Here is an 18,323-nt window from a genome sequence, read left to right as displayed (position 1 = left end):
CTTGACTCGAACTCGAACCTCCTCCCTACCCCCTGCTTTCTGGAACCTTGGAGAAGCTTCTAGATGCAGAAGTGGGGAATCTAGGAGGAGCTGCATGGCGTATTGATGAGGGCCCCAGCCAATCCCTGGCAGGTGGAGTTAGAGAGCAGGATGTCTTGTGAGGAGCAAAGAGAATGATTAGGTTGGTATTTTGAGACTAAGTTAGTGATGTAGCTGGGGTCGGTTGTGGATGGCTTTGTAAGTTATTGTTAGTATCTTGAATTAAATTTGTTGATTGAGCGGGAGCCAATGGAGGGATTGGCAGAGGGGTAGCAGATGCTGAGCGGTTTGTGAGGTGGATCAGTCTGGCAGCAGCATTCATGATGGGCTGAAGTGGGGGTAGCCTATTTAGAGGTAAGGAGGGAGTTGCAGTAGTTGACGCGGGAGATGACCAGGGAGTGGATTAGAAGCTTTGGGGTGTCAATGGTTAGGAAGGGGCGTGTCTTGGAGATGTTATGGAGGTTGAAGCTGCAAATTTTTGATATCGATAGGATGTGGGGCCGAAAGATTAGTTTGGAGTCCAGGATTACACCAAGGACCTTGGCGTGGGGGAACAAGTTGATAGTTGAGCCGTTGATATTGACTGAGAAATCAGGGGAAGTGGCACATGGAGGAGGAAAGATCATGAGCTTGGTTTTGGATAGGTTGAGTTTGAGGAAGTGATCATCCAGCCTGATATATCTGTTAGTAAGTTGGTGATGCGTGAGGAGACAGATGGAGAGAGCTGGGGGGTGGAGAGATAGATTTGGGTATCATAGGCGTAGAGATATTGAAAGCCATGGGAGGCAATCAACTGACTCAGGTGGTGTAGATTGAGAAAAAGAGAGGTCCAAGAACAGAACCTTGAGGGATCCCGACGGAGAAAGGAAGAGGAGAGGAGGAAGTAGAGTTGTAAGTGACACTGAAGGAGCGGTGGGATAGGAAGGATGATAACCAGCAAAGAGTGCAGTCACGGAGACCAAAGGAGTGGAGCTTTTTGAGGAGGAGGGGGTGGTCCACCATGTCAAAGGCAGCAGAGAGGTCCAGAAGTAGTACAGTGTTCACTGGTTTTAGCCATAAGTAGAAGTAGCTGACTCATTTGTGAGCTTAAGGAGAGCAGTTTCCGTGGAGTATTGAGGGCGAAATCTGGACTGAAGGGGATCAAGAAGAAGAAGTGTTTGCGGCAAATTTGAATGCCGCGGAACACCCTTTAAAAGTCTATGGGAGAAATCAAATGTGCTAATTTTAAAGGCTTATATGCATGGTTATGTCATAAAAAGTGTTTGGGGACCTGGGTCCTGCCCCAGAGGACATGGATCAATGCAAAAAAAGTTTTAAAAACGGACGTTTTTTCGGGAGCAGTGATTTTAATAATGCTTAAAGTGAAACAATAAAAGTGTAATATCCCTTTAAATTTCATACTTAGGGGGTGTCTATAGTATGCCTGTAAAGGGGCGCATGTTTCCTGTGTTTAGAACAGTCCGAGAGCAAAATGACATTTCAATGGAAAAAATGTCGTTTAAAACTACTCGCGGCTATTAATGAATTGCCGGTCCGACAATACACATAAAAGTTCATTGATAAAAATGGCATGGGAATTCCCCACAGGGGAACCCCATGCCAAAATTTAAAAAAAAATGGCGTGGGGGGTCCCCCTAAATTCCATACCAGGCCCTTCAGATCTGGTATGGATATTAAGGGGAAACCCGGCCAAAATTTAAAAAAAAATGGCGTGGGGTCCCCCCTTAAAATCTATACCAGACCGTTCAGGCCTGGTATGGATTTTAAGGGGAACCTATGGATTTTAAGGGGAACCCCGCACCAAAATTTAAAAAAAAAACGGCGTGGGGTCCCCCCAAAAATCCACACCAGACCCTTATCCGAGCACGCAACCTGGCAGGCCGCAGGAAAAGAGGGGGGGATGAGAGAGCGCCCCTCCCGCCTCTAGCCGCTAGTACTTTTAAATGACTTTTTTTCCTTTGAAATGTCATTTTGCTGTCAGACTGTTCTAAACACGGGAAACATGCGCCCCTTTACAGGCATACAATAGACACCCCCCAGGTACAAAATTTAAAGGAATATTACACTTTTATTGTTTCACTTTATTAAAATCACTGCTCCCGAAAAAAACGGCCGTTTTTAAAACATTTTTTGCATTGATCCTTGTCCCCTGGGGCAGGACCCGGGGCCCCAAACACTTTTTATGACAATAACTTGCATATAAGCCTTTAAAATTAGCACTTTTGAGTATTCATGTTCATGTCCCATAGACTTTAGCGGTGTTCGCGTGCTCAAACAAATTTTTTGCCAGTTCGCAAGTTCTGGTGCGAACTGAACAGGGGGGTGTTCGGCTCATCCCTATTGACCACTAAACACTACAAATTAGCCAGGCTGGCTACCACCCAGCACAACTAAATTTACCTGTAGCCCTGCTTGAGGTCAAGGGTGCTACACCAACAAATCAGGCTTAGTCTATGGAATGTCTTTTTTGTATTTTTTGCGGAAAAAAATTAACAGAAGAGAGGTTTGGGGCCACAGTATACTCCAAAATAATTAGTAGCAAAGATGGGAGGACAAACTTCTCATTTACCTTCAAATAGCAACTTTTCTGGAGGTAGTAGGGAAACGAGAGTATATATAGGACCCTGTCGCAGCAGTCCAAATAACAACCTCTTGCACTTGGTTCCCTTTTGATGTTCACACAACTAATAGTTCTAGGGTTGCCACCTGTCTGGGTTTGACACGATCAGTCTGGGTTTTGACAGTTGTTAAACCCGGACACACATACCTCCAGTGCAGTCCAACCATCTTGGGATAAATCCAATAAATCTAATTATGTCCCAGGGATGGAACCAGCCAGTGCCAAAGCAAGTTCTGGGTACAGTGCATCAGTGAGGATTTCTGTGTCGGTCCAGGGCAGTGCCTGCCTCTGTTCTCCCTGACTCCCCCGCTTCTCCCCCCCTCACAGCGGGAGGGAAAATAGCGCTGGAGTAGAATCGCTCAACTTTCCAGCTCTGCCCCCAAACTCTGGCTCCCACACCTCTTGGTTTGCACCAGCTCCCGCCAGTAAGGCAACCTAGAGAGGGTCTTTAGGGACAGAGGGCGTTGATAAAAGGGGGACTCTCTGGTCTAATGGAGGTCTCTACAGGGGACACTAATATAAGGAGACTCTGAGCTGATGTAGGGGAGGTCTCTAAGGGGGGGTGCTGGCTGATGATCTAACCATTGGATCAGCAGTCATCACCCTTCCTTAGAGACCCTTCATTAGATCAGAGATCTCTTACATCAGTACCCCCCCAACCCCTGTATTATGAAGGGGGGTGACACTGAAAAAAAATTGCAGAGCGCTGCTAAAATGTTGGGCTTGAAGAAAAGGTGGCAACCCTGAATAGTCCACAGCAAGGTCTTTACTCACAGTGTCCCAGGAGCTGTCTGACACCCAACATCCACAGGTAGATCCTCAGTAAGGAAAATACAAGACCCTTTTCCAAACCAGGACTTCAGAACAGTGACCTCCAGCAAATATTATCCTTTAGCAATCTTCTGCAGGCTCTCAGCCCAGCTCCTGCTGAGGCCCAGACTGCAGCTTCTTGTCACTCTGGCTATCTCCCAGGGGCAGCAGCCCCTCCAGGAGACTGGAAACCTTCTTGCAGAACAATCTGCTCAGGCCCCTGGCATATTTATCATGTCCCAGCCCAGAACCTGTAGCCAGTGCTCTCATCCTGGGGATCAGACAAGTCCTGTCTGGGAAAGCTTACATACTTTAGCAATCTTCTGCAGTCTCTCAGCCCAGCTCCTGCTGAGGCCCAGACATTTAGGGATCTCTGATCCACAGTACAGTTCAGAGTTTACAGGTCAGCTAAACTTCATTGAGAACTCAGGTAAAGACATTACTAATTCCCCCCCCCCCCCCCCCCCCCCTGCAGGAGTCCCTGGATTTTGGGGTCCCCTATTCCTGCACAGCAAGGCAACACACATTTTTTGACTCTCATGCAGAGACAATGAAACAGTCCAATAACTTGTTTTTTATTGCTTTATTGTGGGAAAAAACTTGGATAGAGTATGGGATTTATGGAATACCCAATATGACTTGAAGATTAATGAGGACAAGTTCCTTCTCTATGTAATCCAGAAAATGAATATATACTCCGGAAAAGCAATAGTCTATATGAACTTGACGAGGAAATCCCCCTTTATGGGAGCTTTGGGTCCCCAGAGTAGCATTTTAGCAAAGCTCCCACTTGAAAGAGCTTTATGTCCACTTTCTTGAAAATACCAGCCCACCTGGTTGCTTAGTGAAATGTCCCAGGACAAGGGATTGGATCATAGCTTGTTACCAAAGTCCCAGAACAGCTTTCTTAATATTACATATGGTAGCTTTAGCCCTTTTTGGCCCTGGGGGATGTACAAGTACTCACACTGTCCCTGGAAATTTTGCTGCCTCAGAAGAGACGACTGTTCAGTCCTCCTACTGTACAGGTCCTTCTCCGCAAGCCAGGGTGCCTCTCAGCTAAGGCCACGGGATAGTAGAGATCCCTCTGTACTTTTTCCTTTCTCAGCTCCCAGCCAGGAAGAAGAGCCCCCCTTAACCTGGGTCCCCTCTCAGGCTGGACTCCACAATATTTAGGGGCTGATCCAGCCGTCCTGCCCGGCCTCCTGCCTGGGGATTGGCCACATTCCCATAAATATGCAGATTATCACTTCCTGGGAAAACCAAAGGCACAGCTGGTCCTGGTGCCTATAAACCGGCACATACTGAGTAAGCCCAGGTTGATTGAGTGACCTCAGGAGGTTGGTCTCTAGGAAAATGAAAGGCACAGCTGGTCTTTTTTTTTTTTATTAGATCTTAGCAACAGATGACAAGTCCAAAAGAGTATATACAAAATAATACAATAAAAGAGGAACACCTATAAATCCCTTTTCGAATACCCGGTCCTCCTGCCTTATCTTACCAAGTATATAGACCCTCCACACATCCAGCATATAATTGTGATCTATATACACCTCTGTGTCTTCCATGTATAGTATGTACATGCATTTCTCTGCCCATCCTTTCTAGGCCTTTCCTTCTATTATTCTTTTTTCCCCTTCCACTCAAATCTTCCCTCCATAGACACATTTTTCCTTATTTTCTAATAAGCAAAGGACCTCATTGGTTGATCAAACATTTTTAGCCGTATCCCCAAAGGAGCCAGCAGCATGTAAGGTCCCTCAGGTATTTTCCCAGAATTGCCCTGCAGCAGACACTCAGTCACAGGCATTCCTTTTACTCAATGAACAGTTAAGGGTGATGCTTTTTTAGCGCTGGTAGATTTTCCAATCTACCGCTTATATGTAAATTTAGTGGGTCATCTGTTCTGTACATAGTTCAGATTCAATCTATTGTTAGATTAGCCTCTGTTCCAGTTTGGCTGTGTTGTGTGCAGTTCCACATTCTGCCTGTGGGTGTCGTTGTCACCGTGGGTCGGTGTTGGAAAGCAACAAGCTGAAGTATATGAGTGCTCTTCTGTCCCGTAGACAACTCTGCCAAGGTGGTCCTCCGGGTTGCATTCTGGGAGAGGGTATTTATGGGACAGACTCCATGTTTCTAGGAGTCTTTACCTCGTGGCCCTCCTGGCCTAGAGGTATGTGTTAGTGAGTTCCACCTCGTGGCCCTCCGGCCTGGAGGGTTGCGTCACGGCAGCTGTGCGGGTAAGCCCAGAAGCCTGTCTGGGGCCTGCTATCGCTGGGGTGGTCCTGTGCTGTCTGTCCTGCGGGAAGAAGCCGGACAATTGAGAAGATCCAGGGGAGGACCCATCTTGGAAGGGACCATGCAAGGCTGGTCTTAAGAAGGGCCTGGTGACTTGATTGGAGGACGCATCTTAAACTAATCTACCGCACAAGTACTGCCGGGTCGGCTTAAAGGTTCTGGTACTGTGTTTGCTGTTCATCGAAAACTACTACATCCTGTGGCAGAGGATCGTACAGTTTTATTTCACTCAAGTCTGTGGCAGAGACTTTTTGTTCGTGCTGCGTTCCGGCTGCTAGGTTGGCGAGAGAGACCTATCCGGGCGGGCAAAGATTTAATCCTGAACTGAAGATACATTCATCCCTGAGATTTCAATTCCTTAGTGCTACACCAAGAAAAGTTATTTGAACTTCCCTGCAACTCTTCTTCTATCTCTTTCCTGCTACTTCTTCCAGTTATCTCCCATTAAAGCATTGGAAAAGTACTAAAGTGACTGGTGCCTACATTGTCAGATAATAAGCTCAACGTGGACTCTAAGTTCGGTGTTGGTGAAATTACAGGTAAAAAAGGTGACGATAACAGCCCTCTTTAAATCAGCAGCTTCACCGTGAGTTATTGCTACACTTTTCTAGAGTTTTGTAGCACCCTGATGTTTAGGCAGGGTTGCTCCTAAATGTACCTGCCAGGTGTAGCTACCTTGGCTAATTGTTGAGGATTAATAGAGTCAACCCTAAGTCTGGAATTGCTGCACTTCTCTCTTCTGCCACTGGGTGGCCGGGTACCTGGTGGCATTAGATAAGACAAGGGCAAAGCAAGGACAGATTAGGAGTATATGGGGGTGTCACGGACCTGGCCGGGACGGAGGCTGTTGGAGAGGACTGTATGCAAGCCTGTTGCCCACCGATTATGGGCCCTAGCATTTGGGGGAATGGTGCTCTCTGTGAGCTGTATGCCTGGGGACCCTGGGGTTGATGTTACTATGGATTCAGCTCCATGTCCCCCCAAAACACACAGACTCTGGAACCCGTTATATGCCATATTAGAATGATAAGACTGAATTATATTGTTGGGACACATCCTGTGAGGAGATGCTAATGTCATCATCTCCACTCACCTGTCTGATGTCAGCTATAATGGGTTTACTGTAAATAAGTTTAGTCTAGGTTCTAAAGGTATTCAACTCATTGTTGTTTGTTCTAATTAACCCTGTGTTGATGTTTATGGTAATGTGTGTTAATTGAATGAGCTGATCACATTGTCCTCTATACAATGTAGGAGACGGGACGACTCCTATTGGAGCTCATGTTAATTAGGTTAATTAGGTTATGTTTGTATTGTTAATTGTAATTAGCTCCAGCTATTGTGTTTATATTCCTGTGTGAAGCTCGGTGACCACAAGTCTGGGAAAAAGGTCATGTCTCAGCCACCTAGGCTGTATAAAGGATGAGATAATTAGCTCATGTTAATTAGGTTACGTTTGTATTGTTAGAGTAATCTTCGCCTGTGTATATAAGACTGTATTCTGGTTCTGAATAAAGTGAGTTCATGGTAGCAGTGAAGCAAGTGTCGCCTTGTCTTGATGCTCAGAGAGCTTGGAATATCTGTTATCTGTATACAGACTGGAGGAAGTGGTATATGACGGAAGCACTCAAGCGGAGTGTGGGACGTTCCGTGACATTGGTGGCAAGCAGCGGGAAAGCTTCCTACAGTCTGGGACATCCAAACTTCCATCTGGATCCAAGGTCCAGATAGCAGGAGAGGAGAGGTACAGATACCAGCCGCCATGGATGAGGAATTCAGAAGGAGGTTGCGAGAGATGCAGATACAGCACAGAGGACCAGTATCGGAGCAGGTCCTGCTGGGATGGTGTGATTCTATTCGCTGCAAACTCTGGAAGGAAGCGCTAGCCCGTGAGCAGCGACACCAGGGAAAAGTTCTCCCCTCCATCGAGGAAAGGTACTGGTCGCAGTACGGACTGCGGGTGCGGTTTTTGGGAGAAAAACCACACAAGAAGCAGACAGCTGAATTAAGCAGGCTGGTCTGGGCAGAGATAAAGCTGGATGAGAGCTACAGAGCCCTCCGGTGGCATGTATCCCAAGCATGTCCCTGGATAGCGGATGACAGGCCAACGGAAGGCTTAAGCTACGGCGGCTTGGGACTGTTGTTTGTGAAGCTGACAGGGGACCCTAACTTTGGGAGTGATTTGGAGCGGCGGGTGGACGAAATCATGGATTTCAGAGAAGGGCTACTGAACATTTCGGAAGTGCACTGGGCACAGGAAGATTTGGAGTTTCTGGCCATTCAGGAATGGGAGCTAGAGATCGCCTACAGACGGCTGCTAGACATTGCTCAGTGCCAGGGCTGGGCTCCCTTTGCCTGGGACTATCAGGAAATACCAACTGAAGATCTGGTAACTGAACAGAGGGTCCAAGACCTCTGTCCCACACTTTTACCAATTCCAGAGACTGGGGATTTAATAGACGTTTCTGTAGAGGAAGAACCACCTGGCAAACCCCCAGCAGAAGTGCTGGCAACCGGACAGAGGGTCCAAGACCTCTGCCCCACACCTGCAGCAATTGTGGAGGCTCAGGCTGAGAAGATGGCAATCACTTCCCAGCAGCAGATACAGGGGGAGAAGGGAGAGGAGGTGTGTGTTGTCCCTCCCCAACAGTTGGCCAGGGTGGAGGAAGTGGGCTTTCCTCCCCAGCAAAGATCCGTGTACCTGGGAGACAGTACCATCGACATGTCGTCCCAGCAGCCAGATGAGGGAATGGAAAAGGAAGCAGCCGGCTCACCTCCCCAATGGCAGCTACACAGTTTGGGAGTGGAGGAAGCCAGCCTCCTGCCCCAACAGTTAGCCAGAGCAGAGGATGCGGAGTCCCCAGCAGAAGTGCTGGCAACAGGGCAGAGTGCTACCAACCTCTGCCCAGCACCAGCAACAACTACAGAGTTCCAGGGAGGCGGGGCAGTCGGCCTCCCTCTCCAACAGTTAGCCGGAACAGATGGTGTGGAGTTTCCAGCAGAAGGGCTGGCAACAGGGCCGAGGACTGCTGGACTCTGCCCTCAACTAACAGAGGATGGATTTCCTGTGAAGGTGGATGGGACTTCAGTCTCCACCTGTATACCCCAGGGATGCTGGGCAGTGGGCCCCGATCCCCAACAGCATGACAGAGAGGTTGGCTGGGTGAGTGATACTCTGTTTGGAATAATTTATTTGGGGTACGGTGTGGGTACAGGCAGTAGAGGACTGGAGCTGTTTACTAACTTCGGAGTCAACCCGTCTGGGGTCTCCTCCTGTGTTAGTCTCCTGCCGAAAGGGGAGAAATGTCATGGACCTGGCCGGGACGGAGGCTGTTGGAGAGGACTGTATGCAAGCCTGTTGCCCACCGATTATGGGCCCTAGCATTTGGGGGAATGGTGCTCTCTGTGAGCTGTATGCCTGGGGACCCTGGGGTTGATGTTACTATGGATTCAGCTCCATGTCCCCCCAAAACACACAGACTCTGGAACCCGTTATATGCCATATTAGAATGATAAGACTGAATTATACTGTTGGGACACATCCTGTGAGGAGATGCTAATGTCATCATCTCCACTCACCTGTCTGATGTCAGCTATAATGGGTTTACTGTAAATAAGTTTAGTCTAGGTTCTAAAGGTATTCAACTCATTGTTGTTTGTTCTAATTAACCCTGTGTTGATGTTTATGGTAATGTGTGTTAATTGAATGAGCTGATCACATTGTCCTCTATACAATGTGGGAGACGGGACGACTCCTATTGGAGCTCATGTTAATTAGGTTAATTAGGTTATGTTTGTATTGTTAATTGTAATTAGCTCCAGCTATTGTGTTTATATTCCTGTGTGAAGCTCGGTGACCACAAGTCTGGGAAAAAGGTCATGTCTCAGCCACCTAGGCTGTATAAAGGATGAGATAATTAGCTCATGTTAATTAGGTTACGTTTGTATTGTTAGAGTAATCTTCGCCTGTGTATATAAGACTGTATTCTGGTTCTGAATAAAGTGAGTTCATGGTAGCAGTGAAGCAAGTGTCGCCTTGTCTTGATGCTCAGAGAGCTTGGAATATCTGTTATCTGTATACAGACTGGAGGAAGTGGTATATGACGGAAGCACTCAAGCGGAGTGTGGGACGTTCCGTGACAGGGGGTATCTCAGCCAGTGGGCAGGGGTTTTCTTAAATCCCTTGGCCTGCTGGGAGAACCTATATATTTGGGTGGAGTCAGGTGATCAGGGTTCTGTGCCACCTGGACAGCTGTCTGGGTGGATGTGTGTTGTATTGCCCCGGGCCGATAGGCCGGAGATTGGGCCTATCCCAGGCACATCTGGCTGCTAGGCTGTCTGAGGGTCTGTCCAGAAGCAAGAGAGCATTGCAGGGTTGGGATTGCGGCCTGCAGTCCAACCAGAAGTGACGGTTCTGTCGGTTGGAGAACCTGTCATGGTCGGAGGTAGACGGGAAGCTGTCGCCACTAAGAGACCAACCACCTTGTTACCAGAGACCACAGTGAGTAGCTGAAGCAAGTACCAGAGCAATATTCTCACCAACCGGGGACGGTGGAGAATCGGGAAACTTCAGTGGGAATCAAGCCAGGGGCCCAACCAGCAGAGGTGACACTTGCAGAGCAGCCTTGTGTGTTAAACCAGGGACCCAGCAGAGAAGCGTGGGTGACGCTTGAGAAAGATACACCATGAATATTGGAGGAGCTCAAGGGATTCAGTGCCAGTGAATCATCTAGTCTAATGAGAGAGACCGGGAGCTCAGTGGGCTGAAGAACTACAAGAAGTGATTGTAGTGGAAGTGAATGAACTGTTACAACTTGTGTTAGAAACTGTTAAAGACTGTTACCATAGGAGACAGCATTCCTACACATGCAGTTGTGGTGTCTTGCTGGATGCTTTTCCCTGCATGGCTATTCTCCTATTGAAGTCTCAGAGTCTGCCAATTACCATTGCAACTATCTAAGGGTGTCCTGGCCCTAACTCTCTCTCCCAAAGTTCTGTTAAGAGAAATAAAATCTTTTGCATTCAAGAATTGTCTGGCGCCCAATTTATACACCTTATACTATACCCACAATGCCTTGCAACCCACCATACGAAGGATGTCAGTAGTTCTTGGCTCTAAAGGTTCTCATTAGACTAGAGGAGGCCCTGGACCTTGCTACAGTTTTATTGCAGAACTTGAACTTGGATAGGTGTATGGTAACTGGGGTATACTCTAGCAACTTTAGGCAGCAATTGCACCAGTCCTTGCACAAGCAAATACTAGACTGAGCTATACTAGGACACCATGAACAATGTCCCCTTTGAGTAATTCTGACTCTAACACAAGAGGGATGGAAACAGCACACAGATCTCTCACATTGGGCTGTACTCACTAATGTCCACGGACAATTGGACTCATCCTACCAATATCTTCCAGACACCTCTCCTGTGATACCACATCAGTTCCCCAGAAAAAAGTCCCTCAGTCAGCTCCAAAAAAAAGAAAAAACACACTAAGTGCAATATTTGTAAGAACTTTAATGGAGCAGCCAAATAAACTCTCACATGTGTTCCATAAGAATGTACATATCAAGTAGTATCAACAGAGGGGTCACTCAGGTTCCAAGTCGGTAGCCACCTGCCACTGGTGGTGTTGGACGGTGCGAGCTGGTCACTGCTCATCGGATGTAGAGGAGGACTTCCGTAACCACTGTGGAACATATCTTTGACTTGCGGAATGTCATAACTGGGGACTCTAAAGCTGGACTTACACACCTCTGTCAGCTCAACAAATGTCATTCAAAATTCAATGGAAAATTATCGGCTAAACAGTGACTGCATCCTATTAGATGAAGTCATTGGTTAGGTATTCAGGGAGGAAGGCAGAAGAGAAATCACTGCTCCAGGTGATCCAAGGAGATCCCACAGCAGGTAACTCCACAGGTGCTGGCCCGGCTCGCTACCGCGACATACAAGGGAACTGGAAGGTTAACATGTTTGACACATCTTGTGCTTAGTCATAAGTCAATACCTGGGTATTTGGGCAGCCATGGGTGCTGCAGCTGCCCAAATATCATCGTCAGCAATGGAGATTCCTTCATCCATGCAGTTTATATTGAACAGAGAATAGACTGTATGTGGCCTGAACAAGAGAAATTGAAACTTGTATGACTAGCTTTAATCAGCTCATCCACCACAAGGACAAGGTGGTTCTTATGAAGTTAGTTTTGTTCTTCCATCTCTGAGAAAACATTGTGCTGCCCTCCTTATGTTAATCTCTCTCATCCCAGATTGCTTTTCACTCCCTGGATGTCACACAGTGGCCGGTATTCATCTGTCCTCTATGGCTTCCTTCTGTAAGGTGGACTCAGGCTTTTTCATTTCTGAGTGTACCCACAATGCCAAGTGCCGCTATGATATCCCGGTCATACTCTACCACAGGATGAGAGGGCATGTTCCATGTCACTGCTCACTCTCACAGGTCAGTAGGTACTTGGTAGACAACAGATATCTGTCTTACGGGTACGAAGAGCTGGGACCTGGTCCCCATATTACACATTTACCAAGATCTAACATGGGTGACTGTGAAAATCAGCCAAAGCATGACATCTAAGGGGTTGCCTGTTGGTTTTATCACCTCTTCTTTAGGGATGTTTTTGGACATTTTATATGTCTACTGCATATGCTATGAATTTGGAAAAAAAAATCTTTTTCTACTCGGTGTAAAATCTTTTTCTCCTGTAGTTAACAATTTGAGCTTTCTAGGTTTGCTTGCTATGTGCAGAAGCCATAACCACTAGAATCTGCTGTGCTTTTTGGTTTGCCTATTATTCAACCTCCTCGAGCCAAACCTCCTGGGTGCAAAGAGGTTAAAGTCATTGGGGGCCAGACATTTCTTGAATGCAAAATATTTATTTCTCTTAGGGGAAAGAGGGTTAGGGCCAGGACACCCTTAGGAAGATGCAAGTTCAATTGGCAGACTCCGAGACTTCAATAGGAGGACAACCATGCAGGGAAAGCCATCCAGCAAGACGCCACATCTGCATGTGCAGGAATGCTGTCTCCTATGGCACCAGTCTTTAACCATTCCTAACAAAAAGCATAACAGTTCTTTCACTACAATCACTTCTTGTAGTTCATCAGATCACTGAGCTCCCAGTCTCTCACTAGACCCACTGATTCACTGCCACTGAATCCCTTGAGCTCCTCCAATCTTCACGGTGGTATCTTCCTCAAGCGTCACCCCCGCCTCTCTGATGGGTCCATAGCTTGACACTCCAGATTCCTCTCAAGCTTTACCCCACTGGCCTGCTCAGTCCCTGGCTCGACATACAAGTCTGCTCTGCAAGCGTCACCTCCGCTGACTGGGTTCCTGGCTTGATACCCACTGAAATTTCCCGATTCCTCACCCTCCCCAAGTTGGTGGGAATACTGCCATGGTACTTGCTTCAGTTACTCACTGTGGTACCTGGTAATAAGGTGGATGGTCCCTTAGTTGCAACAGCTTCCCCTCTACCTCCAACCACGACAGGTTCTCCGGCCATCACTTCTGGTTGGACTGCAAGCCGCAAACCCAACCCTGCGCTGCTCTCTTGCTTCTGGATAGGTCCTCAGACAGGCTAGAAGCCAGATGTGCCTGGGATAGGCCCAAACTCTGGCCTAGCAGCCCAGGCAATACAACACACGTCCACCCAGACAGCTGTCCAGGTGGCACAGAACCCGATCACCTGACTCCACCCAAATATATTGGCTCTTCCAGCAGGCCATAGGATCAAGAAAACCCCTGCCCTTTGGCCCGAGATACCCCATATAGTCATAACCTGACCTTGCATTGCCCTTTTCATACCTAGTAAAACCAAGTACTCAGCCACCTAGTGGTAGAAGAGAAAAGTGCAACAAGGCCAAACTTAGGGAGAAATCTCTAGATCTCTAACAATCAACCAGGATAGCTATTCCTGGCAAGTAAATTTGTGAGGAGCTCCCTGCCTAATCACCAGCTGTCCTCCTGTTTGCTGTAATGTGAAAAATGCTGCAAAATATTTCTCGTAAATGATTTCACCTCATATTTTGATTTTTTCAGGTAATAAAATTTGGGTGAACTCAACTCAACAAATTGAGGGCCACATCCTACACAATATGTTTTTACACGAATATAAGAAGTATATGAACAGCTGGTGGGTGACAAAGTTTGTGCCCTCCATCTATACCGTGGTTCTCCTCGTGGCTCTTCCTCTCAATATAATGGCGATTATCGTGTTCTTGGTGAAGGTGAAGGTGAAGAAGCCGGCAGTGGTGTATCTGCTGAACCTAGCCGCTGCTGATGTTCTCTTTGTTAGTATTCTTCCTTTCCACATTGTGTACCGATTCTCAGGAAATAACTGGCTGATGGGGGAAGGGATGTGCCGATTGGTCTCTGCCGCATTTCACAGTAACATGCGTGGATCCATCCTGCTGATGACGAGTATCAGTGTGGACCGGTTCCTGGCTCTGGTCTACCCGGTCCAGTCCCTTCCCTGGCGCACAGTGAGACGAGCCTGGCTGGTGTGTTGCTGCATCTGGGTGATATCGATGGTCAGCACCGTGCCAATTCTCATAAGACAACTAACCCGACCATTTCCAGACCTGAAGATCACAACTTGTTATGATGTTCTGGATGTTGAACTGGTGGAAAGGTTTTACGTTTACTACTATTTCCCATTTTATATCTCACTTTTCTATTTCTTACCTTTAATTATTACAACCTTCTGTTACATTGGAATCGTCCGCAGTCTCAGAGCACCGAGCATGAAGGGTGCCCAGAAGAGATCCCGAGCCGTCCTCCTGTCTGTGGTTGTGTTGTGTGTGTTTGTCCTCTGCTTTGGCCCAGCCAATGTTATTTGGTTCATGCATTTTCTGCAGATCTATAACCAAGCCAGTAACTTCCTGTACATCGTCTACATCATCAGTGTCAGTGTGAGCAGTGTCAGTTGTTGTCTGGATCCTCTGATCTATTACTATGCATCCTCAGAGTGGCAGAGACATGTCTACAGCCTGCTGGGATGTAAGAGAGAACAGACACCACCAGTAGGCCATCAGAGGTTCCTCCTCCACAAAGGCCGGATGTAGAGAACACCCAACAAACCTTCTGAAACTTCCCGGTTTATATAACTGGAGGAGGCCAAACATTTCCAGAAAGTGATCCCCTTTATAAAGAAAAATAACTTGTATCTGTATACTAATGGTTATATGACCGTATTATGTGCTTACAGTATATGCTGAGGTTGGGTTCCTTATATAACAGGTTCACTTGCTAGAAAGATATTGTTAGAATGTCCTTGAAACGTCTTGATAGAAGGTTGTTGGGACGTGTTGTTAGAATGCCCTCACCACAGATCTGCTGCTTTGCTGCTTATCTGTCACCTCTATTCCCAAAGATCAGCAGGCATGCTGGTACATGTAGTTCAATGGCTTTCATTTGCAAGGTTTTGATGTTACCTGTTATCCCATAAGACTAGAAATCCACCTGCTGTTGAATCAATTAGCTACACGCCCAGTCGGGCCATCTCATTCCATTTAACCACTTTAGCCCCGTTAGGATTTATCCACGTCCTGACCAGGCCATTTTTTGTGATGCGGCACTGCGTCGCCTTAACTGACAATTGCGCGGTCGTGCGACGCTGTACCCAAACAAAATTATGTCTTTTTTTCCCCCCACTAATAGAGCTTTCTTTTGGTGGTATTTGATCACCTCTACGGTTTTTACTTTTTGCGCTATAAACAAAAAAAGAGCGACAAGTTTGAAAAAAACACAATATTTTTTACTTTCTGCTATAATAAATATCTCCAAAAAATTGTAAAAAAACAAATTTCTTCATCAGTTTAGGCCGATACGTATTCTGCTACATATTTTTGGTAAAAAAAATCACAATAAGCGTATATTGATTGGTTTGCGCAAAAGTTATAGCGTCTAGAAAATACGGAATAGATTTATGGCATTTTTATTATTTTTTTACTAGTAATGGCGACGATCAGCGATTTTTTTTTGCGGGACTGCGACATTGCGGCAGACAGATCGGACACTTTTGACACTTTTTTGGGACCATTGACATTTATACAGCGATCAGAGCTAAAAGTAGCCACTGATTACTGTATAAATGTCACTGGCAGGGAAGGGGTTAACACTGGAGGCGATCAAGGGGTTAAACGTGTGTCTTAGGAAGTGATTCTAACTGTGGCGGGATGGGACTGACTGGAGCAGGAGAGAGATCGCTGTTCCTGATCACTAGGAACAGACAATCTCTCTCTACTCCCCTGACAGAATGGAGATCTCCGTTCAGTCTCTCTCAGGAGCGATCGCGGGTGCCAGGTGGACATTGCGGCCTCCGGGCACATGCATCAGCTCCTATGTCACGCAGCGGGCACGCACGTGGGTGCCCCCTATACCCCTTAAAGCACCCACCATACAGTGATTTGCACAGGGGAGCTGACCTGCCGCCGTAGATGGACAGTGGCTGGTCGGCAAGCGGTTAACTGCTCTAACACCATAGGACATCCTCGTATGTTCCCTAATGGAAGTGGGGATATCGGGTTCATGGTTGCAGCTGAAGTGTTTTCAGCCAGCGATGCTGAACACTGTAAAAGCAATCCTAGACTAAACAGCTGCTGGATTTCTTTTACGGGTGGTGGAAGTTGAGCCCCCCTCCTGCTGACTTCTCAGGTTCTCCCATCCCACCTGGGAACCTGAAATTGCAGCCAGCGGTTCCATCGGCTGACCAAAGAGATGATTGAGGACCAGAACATCCCAGATCATCGCTATGGTCTAAGAAACCAAAAGCGATTAGTATTTTGTCACTTCCCGTTTCAGCCTTTTGTTTACTGGCCGGTTACTAGCCAGTGAAGACCAAGCTATGTCTGATCAGCTGCTACATGTGAGGCAACACCGCCAACATTATAGTGAGAGCAATAATTCTAGGACCAGTCCTTCTGTGCAACTCTAAACTGGTAACTAGGGATGAGCTTCGAGTTCGAGTCGAACTCATGTTCTACTCGAACATTGGCTGTTCGCAAGTTCACCGAACAGCGAACAATTTGGGGTGTTCGCGGCAAATTCGAATGCCGCGGAACACCCTTTAAAAGTCTATGGGAGAAATCAAAAGTGCTAATTTTAAAGGCTTATATGCAAGTTATTGTCATAAAAAGTGTTTGGGGACCCGGGTCCTGCCCCAGGGGACATGGATCAATGCAAAAAAAAGTTTTAAAAACGGACGTTTTTTCAGGAGCAGTGATTTTAATAATACTTAAAGTCAAACAATAAAAGTGTAATATCCCTTTAAATTTCGTACCTGGGGGGTGTCTATAGTATGCCTGTAAAGGGGCGCATGTTTCCTGTGTTTAGAACAGTCTGACAGCAAAATGACATTTGGAAGGAAAAAACTCATTTAAAACTACCCGCGGCTATTGCATTGCCGACAATACACATAGAAGTTCATTGATAAAAACGGCATGGGAATTCCCCAAAGGGGAACCCCGAACCAAAATAAAAAAAAAAAAAAAATGATGTGGGGGTCCCCCTAAATTCCATACAAGGCCCTTCAGGTCTGGTATGGATATTAAGGGGAACCCCAGCCAAAATTTAAAAAAAAAATTGACGTGGGGTTCCCCCTAAATTCCATACCAGACCCTTCAGGTCTGGTATGGATTTTAAGGGGAACCCCGCGCCAAAAAAAAAAAAAAAAACGGCGTGGGGTCCCCCTAAAAATCCATACCAGACCCTTATCCGAGCCCGCAACCTGGCAGGCCGCAGGAAAAGAGGGGGGGACGAGAGTGCGGCCCCCCCCCCCTGAACCGTACCAGGCCACATGCCCTCAACATTGGGAGGGTGCTTTGGGGTAGCCCCCCAAAACACCTTGTCCCCATGTTGATGAGGACAAGGGCCTCATCCTCACAACCGTGGCCGGTGGTTGTGGGGGTCTGCGGGCGGGGGGCTTATCGGAATCTGGAAGCCCCCTTTAACAAGGGGACCCCCAGATCCCGGCCCCCCCCCTGTGTGAAATGGTAAGGGGGTACATAAGTACCCCTACCATTTCACGAAAAAAGTGTCAAAAATGTTAAAAATGACAAGAGACAGTTTTTGACAATTCCTTTATTTAAATGCTTCTTCTTTCTTCCTTCATCTTCTTCTTCTTCTGGTTCTTCTGGCTCTTCTGGTTCTTCCTCCGGCGTTCTCGTCCAGCATCTTCTCCGCGGCGTCTTCTATCTTCTTCTCCTCGGGCCGCTCCGCACCCATGGCATGAGGGGAGGCTCCCGCTCTTCTCTTCATCTTCTTCTCTTCTTCATCTTCTTCTTCATCTTCTTCTTCTTCTTCTCTTCTTCATGTCTTCTCCGGGCCGCTCCGCAGCCATGCTGTGGCATGGAGGGAGGCTCCCGCTGTGTGACGGCGTCTCTTCGTCTGACGGTTCTTAAATAACGGGGGGCGGAGCCACCCGGTGACCCCGCCCCCCTCTGACGCACGGTGACATGACGGGACTTCCCTGTGGCATTCCCCGTGACGTCACAGGGAAGTCCCGTCAAGTCACCGTGCGTCAGAGGGGGGCGGGGT

At 47.3% G+C, this 18,323-nt stretch overlaps 1 protein-coding gene across 1 annotated transcript; it reads left to right on the top strand.

Moving 5' to 3' along the window:
• Nucleotides 1–13,836: 13,836 nt before the first annotated feature.
• Nucleotides 13,837–17,989, top strand: LOC141124037 (proteinase-activated receptor 1-like). Its single transcript, XM_073612122.1, has one exon. It carries the CDS (start codon nt 13,883–13,885, stop codon nt 14,849–14,851), a length of 969 nt encoding a protein of 322 aa, XP_073468223.1. The 5' UTR covers nt 13,837–13,882; the 3' UTR covers nt 14,852–17,989.
• The last annotated feature ends 334 nt before the right edge of the window (nt 17,990–18,323 follow it).

The sequence above is a fragment of the Aquarana catesbeiana genome, linkage group LG01, assembly GCF_042186555.1.
Source record: "Aquarana catesbeiana isolate 2022-GZ linkage group LG01, ASM4218655v1, whole genome shotgun sequence".
In the NCBI taxonomy this organism is placed as follows: Eukaryota; Metazoa; Chordata; class Amphibia; order Anura; family Ranidae; genus Aquarana; species Aquarana catesbeiana.
This window is presented reverse-complemented; position numbering and strand designations above follow the sequence as displayed.